Here is a 6,877-nt window from a genome sequence, read left to right on the forward strand (position 1 = left end):
GTATATACACATGTATGTACATAAACCAGTTCCAGTTCAAATTTTAAATAGGCACAAGCATTAAAAATAGAGTAGTCAAGACTTAGCAGACAACGCAATCTTAGTAAAAAGATGGATTCAGGATTGTTCAAAATTACCAGGTTTGTTATTTCTTTTCTAAATTTAACTTTAGAGTCTTAAAGTCCGCTCCGAAGCACCTAACAAGTATAAAAGTAACACTAACTCGAGAACTTCAATAGTGGCTAGATTATTTTAAACAAGAGTTAGAACACGCGCTAACTAATGTTATCATGATAGTGACATTAGTTATGTTCAGAGGTATTTTAGTTTTTGAAAGTAAAATGCTTGTACACTGTATCATACTTTATGTAGCAATCAAAACGTAAAAATATTGTTAGAATTATACAGTGTGGTAATTTATTTCAAATATTACTAATAAATATCGCATACATATGAACATACACATACATGAACATACACTGTGGGAACTCAGTTGGAACTGCGGCAACTTTTGGAAAGTAGCCAAATAATGTAAATGAAAGCATTTCGTTTTGAGTACATTTGGGTTTTCGGCACACTTTCACGCATATTAATAGCTAAGCAAGTATGTAATTAGTGATTGAGTAATATCTATGCACGTTTTAAGGAAATATTATTTTGAAGACAATACAAACGATTGGGGAAGCAGCCATAAAATCTGACGATTATTCGAACCGTATCTACGCCATTATCAAGTTTTCGATCTTACTCCCACTAAACAAATATTTGATTTGTGGTAAATGATCAAAAATAATATTATTTTTTTATTTTCAAGCAAGGCGTTATCATATAATTTATTTTTTTATTGTTATTTTTTATGATTTTGTGACTAGCATACAATATGCACATATAAACTTAATTTTATAAATATTTTCAATTTCCTTCAAATTAATTGCATTATCGAGCAATTGCTAACTACATACCATTTTTATTCGAAATCATTGGTAAGTCTGGCGCCACAATAATACAATGGTAAACCACCACAACGGTAGCATGTTTGGCAGGTAGCGTTAAAAATATTCGGTAATAAACATACATATGTACATCAGAACAGTGCCAGCATCGGAGGATTGCAGGTTAAAATACATTCATTGCCTTTCGTTGACGCTGATTGTCCCAAATAAATAAAAATCTTAATTTTCCAGCATTCTTTTAGTGGTGAGAGTTTAAACGGCATTTTTGTTGATGTACGAATGCAACATTTGAAGGGAAAAAACATAGTTAATGAGAGTATTTATGAGATACTAGAAATAGGAAAACGAAAACCTATCCACAACACGCCCTCACCTCCGCAAATAACAATCAACTTTGTTAACAGTCTTGGCTCAGTCTGTTGTTACAGCGACTGCGACGGCTGCTGCTGCAGAGATTGTTGTTTTGTTGAGCAGCAGTAGGGACGAGGCGTGAAGAAAAGCAACGTCAGCCATCGTTAATAGAAACGTGATGAGCGAATAAGCAAGCATTTGAGTAGAATAGGTGAGTATGAGAAGATATAGCAACCACGGCAACTTTAATGTTGAATGCGGCAAATACTAAATCTGCCGGAAAGGGAATTTCATTTCTACCGCATTTGCATTTAATAATAATTATTTCATTTGCCATTTCTACGAGTTATTTACTTTATGTGTGGTTATTTTTAGACCAAACTACATAAACTCATATATTAATATATAGGATATATTGATAAATATAGTTGAAGATATTTCATAAAGCTAATTTAATTCGCATTTACCTTTTGGTTATTAATATTAACAGTAATTTTGGTATTTTCTTGAATATCAATAACCGTTTGTTTTGTTTATTTTCTGCTGAGAATTCGTTGATGGTCGTTTTTGGCCCGTTGTCAAACTTTTATGCTCTTATGGCTCTCTTTTTTGCGATAATCACACACAAACCACTTCACAAAATCACCGTTCACAAATATTTAAGAAATTTTTATTATGATGAACTCCACCAAATGCCTTTATAACTTATGTATTTTCACTAGCATATTTCTCAAAATTACCAAACAATTTTCATAATTAATTAGCAACAACCTTCAATAGCGAATTTATTTTATATGCATTCCACGTTAATTGTTGTTTGCTAAATTTTAATCACAATTTCACTGCTGGTAGTCTTTCCGCACTCACTTTGTTTTACAATCAATTAATTAAATCAAACTCAAGTTGAACATGTGTGTACAACGAGAAAAACACAGCAACGCGTTAATATTTTTTCACCGAGAAATTTGCGATTATTGTCCAAACACAAAGACCTTTTCAGAGCGACTGACTGTAATTTTGACATACATTTCTCCTCAAGATTTCTCCATCGAAAACTTGTTTTACTTCACGAATTTCGCGCTACAGCTGCTTTTCTCTGATATTCTCTTGTCTGTTGTTGGGTGTGTTAGTGAGAGAATGTGTTTTTCGCCGTGTATAAATTATCTTATTGGTCATTTTTGACGGGAAAAGAGTTCAAAATATTTTTTGCAAATGAGCACGGTTTGTATTCGCCGCAGCATATGACATTTTTCGGTTTCATTTCAGCTGTATACAGTGTTGATGCTGAAAGGTATAAAAAAAGAAGAAATGCCTGTTGTTACGTTGCATGCTGAAATTTAAATATAATGGATAATTGCTTCCATTATAAAAGTTAATTCAGATTAATAAATTGATGCCTTTCTTTCTAGTTTACTCCCTTCTGGTTGGTGCCTCAATTTCGGCAAATTCGTTTTCGAAATTAAACCAACAACAGAACAGAAACAGTTTTGTGAACTGAACAATACTCATTGTTTGGAAAAGGAGTTTATTTTTGGATACACTTCTCTGTTTCAAAATGCAACACCAATTGTTACAAAATATTTCACTTTTTTATTTTTATTGAGCACCTAGCTTCAAAACAGCTGCTTTTGACAATTCTGCAAACCTCTGCAAATCAACAGCAACACGTCTGCAATGTTTTCATTACTGCACAGCATTGAGTCACAATTAAAATAATTTGTTTTGATCGAGTAATAATGGTCAATAAATTTCCAATGCAATTTATGAAGTGATTGTAACGGGAACGAATATAAACAATGGAGGTCGGATTGGATAAAAAATTGCAGGGCTTCCAACTTATCGCACAGGAAAAATTACAGGCGATCATATGTTCTATTCCAGGCAAAAAAGACCTTATAATTGAACCCGGACTAATTAAACCTTTGGAGCATGTTTGCGCTGCATCCTGGCTGAAACTGAAAGGCATACAGAGAATATTCAAATTTGATGGTGATCACATTATTTCACGTACTGCTGAACATCAAATCCACATTTTTTTAATACACAGCAAATTGGAAACATTTCAACAGATTTTAAGGCATATACACGAATTAGAGCGGCTAGAACCGACGGATCTCGATGCCGCAGTAAAAAGTTTTCATATAATATGTGTGCCCACTTGCTTTACCCATTTCCATATGTTGTTGGAAGAGGAAGGCCTTTACGGATTAGTTCAACTGCATCGTTACAACTGGGACTTTATCTGCCTCGATCAAAATGTGCTAAGTTTGGAAATACCAAATGTGAGTAACTGCGGTTTCGTTGTGAGTCGGTTAGTATAATAATGTAAAGGCTTACCTTTAGGTTTTCTCCACACTATTTTTACGCAAGGATACCTCTCTATTACCAGTAATAGCACAATCTCTCCGAGTACTGCAAATCGTTTGTGGACGACCCGAAGTAATTCTCACTTTTGGTGAACATTCTGCATCTTTAGTAAAAATGTTGCAAGCTCTTAATAAGCCTGGTAATGATAATTGTAGTGAGTTGTCCACCGAATTCTCCTCTATTCTTATCATGGATCGTGACAAGGATTATGCATCTAGTTTACTGACCCCGGCTATTTATGCTGGATTACTGCTGGAAGTTTTTAATCGACGAGCCGCAGAAATCGAGTTAGAAACGCATTCAAATAAGATTTCAAAACAAATGTTAGAAATTTTCCAACTACCCCATCGAGCTTATCAGCAAAAACACATTGAAAAGCCCCCAGTAAACAAGGTAAAGCCGTGTAAACTTCCTAGCATACGTATGAACGCAATGAGCGATGAAATTTATGGTGAAAATCGGTACAAGCATTTTGCCCAAGCTAGCAGCCAAATACGTGCACAAGCAAAAACTATCGGATTAGAAGTTCAAAAATTGGGCGACATGAAACTTGATGAGATGCACGACTATGTGGCGCGTAAGTTGCCAAAAGTTACGGAGCTTAAAGCAAAGGTTATGCGACACCTAAACGCCAGCGAACAAATTATAGATATGTTGGGTGGTAACTTTCGTCGTGTGCAATCCTTGGAGGAAGATATACTTAATAATGTAGCGCGCAAACGAATTCATACAGAAATCGATGAACTACTCACATCAGATGGACAAAAGTACAATACCCTTCGTTTGCTTTGCCTATTGCACTTATGCGCTGGAATAAGTGCCGATGAGTTGTCACAATTTTCGCGCAACTATTGTAACTACTTTGGTCAGCAACACTTGGTTATTTTTCAACAATTGGCGATAGCCGGGCTTTTACCGATGATGTGGGAAGAAGATAAAGGAAACACATCTGCGAAAATACTCTCAAATTTGCCGTTACCCAAATTTCAACAAACCGAATTTCAAGCAAATGCTAATAGACTGAGATTAATGGTTTCAACTACTGGTGCTGAGCCAACGCCTGCTAACTCTAACGTAAGCAATGATACTGATGTGGGTAATGTCCCAAGTTCGCCCAGTTGCGCTAGTTACGTGTTTAATAATCTTTATATCCCAATTGTGGCACAACTCTGCTCGTGCTTACTAAAAGCCCAGTCCGCGGAAGAATTTTCGAACAAAGTAGGTATGGTGGACAAGTTAATTATGCACTCACCTGATGGCACAGCACACAACGCCAAATCGTTCGCCAACTCCATTAAATTGAATGACTCCAAGGATATATTTCCTCTGAGAAAACGTAACTTATTTATTTTTGTTCTCGGTGGAGTGACATATGCTGAGATTGCTGCTTGTAATTTAATAGCGCGCCTTACTTGTTCTCAAATTATTGTGGGTTCTGACGCTATTATCAGTGGCAGTGACCTTATCGAGGCAGCTTTCTGACAAAAACGGAATAAACTTGGAAACCTAAAGCAAAAGTTACCCAAATATGAATTTACATTGATATAACAAATACATAAATATGTACTATTTACATTTTTTAATAAAAAAAAGTTCAAATAACAGCAGGCATTCAACAAATCTATTTTTGAGCCAAGGGAAGGCATTTTTAGCGGTAAATTTTCTGAGTTTCCTTTTATCAAGTATGTATGTACTAATTTTAATACAGCGGCGGCAACTAATGTCATATTCGGCGGCGGCGAAACATTCAAAATCAGCTGTTTATCAGCTGTACGTTATACAAACAGATTATTCGCAGAGAACGTGATATACATAAAATAAACCTTCTCTGTTTTTCGTTGATTCTATTGGAATTTCTGTATTTAATAACTTATGTATTAGATTTTAAAATTACTTACTTGGATTTGTGTACTTTTTTTGAAGGAGTTATCTAAAACTGAAAATGTTGCCAAAAAACCAAATTCGACACTTGCACCTGGCCATTGCATGTATGGCGCGTGGTGCTGGTCGTCGATCTAATCCTGGGATCGGGCATCAGCTCAGTAGCATGGAAAGTCTTGACGAACATTTAGAACAAGATCCTGAAGGGTTCGGTGACTTGGAATCGGATTTTATGACAACCAATCATATGCATCGTGAATATGAACGCGAAATGAGTCAACAGCGTGAAAGAATTCGCCAGATTATGGTTAAACACAAATACTTCCGTGAAACGAAGCTGCCGAATTTGCTAACTTATGCTGAGAAAGAGCAAATGCGTACATTGCATTCACGTGACCCTGAGGAGTGGACAGCTGATCGTTTGGCTGAAAGTTTTCCAGCTACACCGGATGTCGTTAAGAAAATAATAACCGCAAAATGGCAAGCTCGTAGTGTACATCGCATACGCAAACACGATGAAGTGGTTATACAAAATTGGGAAAAATTCCGTTCAGATCCACAATTATTGAAATTGCCTCCCGATTTTCAAGCTCACTTGCAAAAGTTTGCCACTAGACGAACAGAAGACTTACTTGCGGTTTCCAGCGGCTTGCCCCCTAAACCAACTTCGTCGCGACCAACAAAACAAGAATTTCTCTCCATTATTACAAGTTGTGATAAATATGCAGAAAAGGAAGTTGCACCAAAGATCACTTCAGGAAATTCACAAAATATGGAAAAAATTCCAAAGGCCACATCAGCTGAAGAAGAAACATATTTGCTACAAAAAGTGTACGACAAACGGAGAATGCGCCTACAAGAGCTGAAAAAGTTTAAACTATCTCCAACCGAATTATCAGTTTGCTCTAGTGAGTTGACCAATAACGAAAATCAGACAATTAATGGAGAAGCGATTGAACAGCAGTCAACTTCTAAATTACACAACCCGAGCGGAACTGGAATAATTTCGAAGGCCCCACATAATCCATTCGCTGATATCAATGCAATCGAAAAATATGAATACAATGAAATTGTTATCAGCGCTGAGGATCAAAAACGCTTTGAAATAACGCGCGTTAAAGACCATATACATATTCCACGCAAAGTGTGGCGGAAAGGTGGAACTTATCGCGTAGAGGACGCGTATTATGATGATGACGGGGAACTGCTATATCGTGTGCCAGGCATGTCTGGAAAGAACTGATAGAAATTTTGTCTAGACAATATATATAAAAGAACAGTTTTATTACAAAAAATAAAAGTGATTACTTTTAAATTCAATATTG

The 6,877-nt window shown here is 36.0% G+C and overlaps 3 protein-coding genes across 3 annotated transcripts in view; 2 read left to right on the forward strand and 1 right to left on the reverse strand.

The window, feature by feature from the left end:
* LOC126758723 (furin-like protease 1) overlaps positions 1-2,543 on the reverse strand; it is a 267,237-nt gene extending 264,694 nt beyond the window's left edge. Inside the window, exon 1 of the mRNA XM_050473088.1 lies at positions 1,772-2,543. The gene's annotated coding sequence lies outside the window, so the exon portion shown is untranslated. The remainder of the gene's footprint in view (positions 1-1,771) is intronic.
* Positions 2,544-2,775: 232 nt separating this feature from the next.
* LOC126758636 (vacuolar protein sorting-associated protein 33B) lies at positions 2,776-5,275 on the forward strand. Its single transcript, XM_050472991.1, has 2 exons — positions 2,776-3,586; positions 3,648-5,275. The coding sequence occupies exons 1-2, from the start codon at positions 3,101-3,103 to the stop codon at positions 5,151-5,153; spliced, it is 1,992 nt and encodes a 663-aa protein (XP_050328948.1). The 5' UTR covers positions 2,776-3,100; the 3' UTR covers positions 5,154-5,275.
* A 191-nt stretch (positions 5,276-5,466) lies between these two features.
* On the forward strand, positions 5,467-6,872 carry LOC126751090 (uncharacterized). The gene has a single exon (XM_050461040.1). The coding sequence runs from the start codon at positions 5,614-5,616 to the stop codon at positions 6,793-6,795; it is 1,182 nt and encodes a 393-aa protein (XP_050316997.1). The 5' UTR covers positions 5,467-5,613; the 3' UTR covers positions 6,796-6,872.
* The last annotated feature ends 5 nt before the right edge of the window (positions 6,873-6,877 follow it).

The sequence above is a fragment of the Bactrocera neohumeralis genome, chromosome 2 (assembly GCF_024586455.1).
Source record: "Bactrocera neohumeralis isolate Rockhampton chromosome 2, APGP_CSIRO_Bneo_wtdbg2-racon-allhic-juicebox.fasta_v2, whole genome shotgun sequence".
NCBI classification, from domain to species: Eukaryota; Metazoa; Arthropoda; class Insecta; order Diptera; family Tephritidae; genus Bactrocera; species Bactrocera neohumeralis.

Bases quoted from the DNA above. Each gene is read 5' to 3' on its own strand.
- LOC126758636 (XM_050472991.1), top strand. From the start codon at position 3,101: ATGGAGGTCGGATTGGATAAAAAATTGCAGGGCTTCCAACTTATCGCA. The intron at 3,587-3,647 runs GTGAGTAACTGC...GCTTACCTTTAG, and splicing joins TAAGTTTGGAAATACCAAAT to GTTTTCTCCACACTATTTTT.
- LOC126751090 (XM_050461040.1), top strand. From the start codon at position 5,614: ATGTTGCCAAAAAACCAAATTCGACACTTGCACCTGGCCATTGCATGT.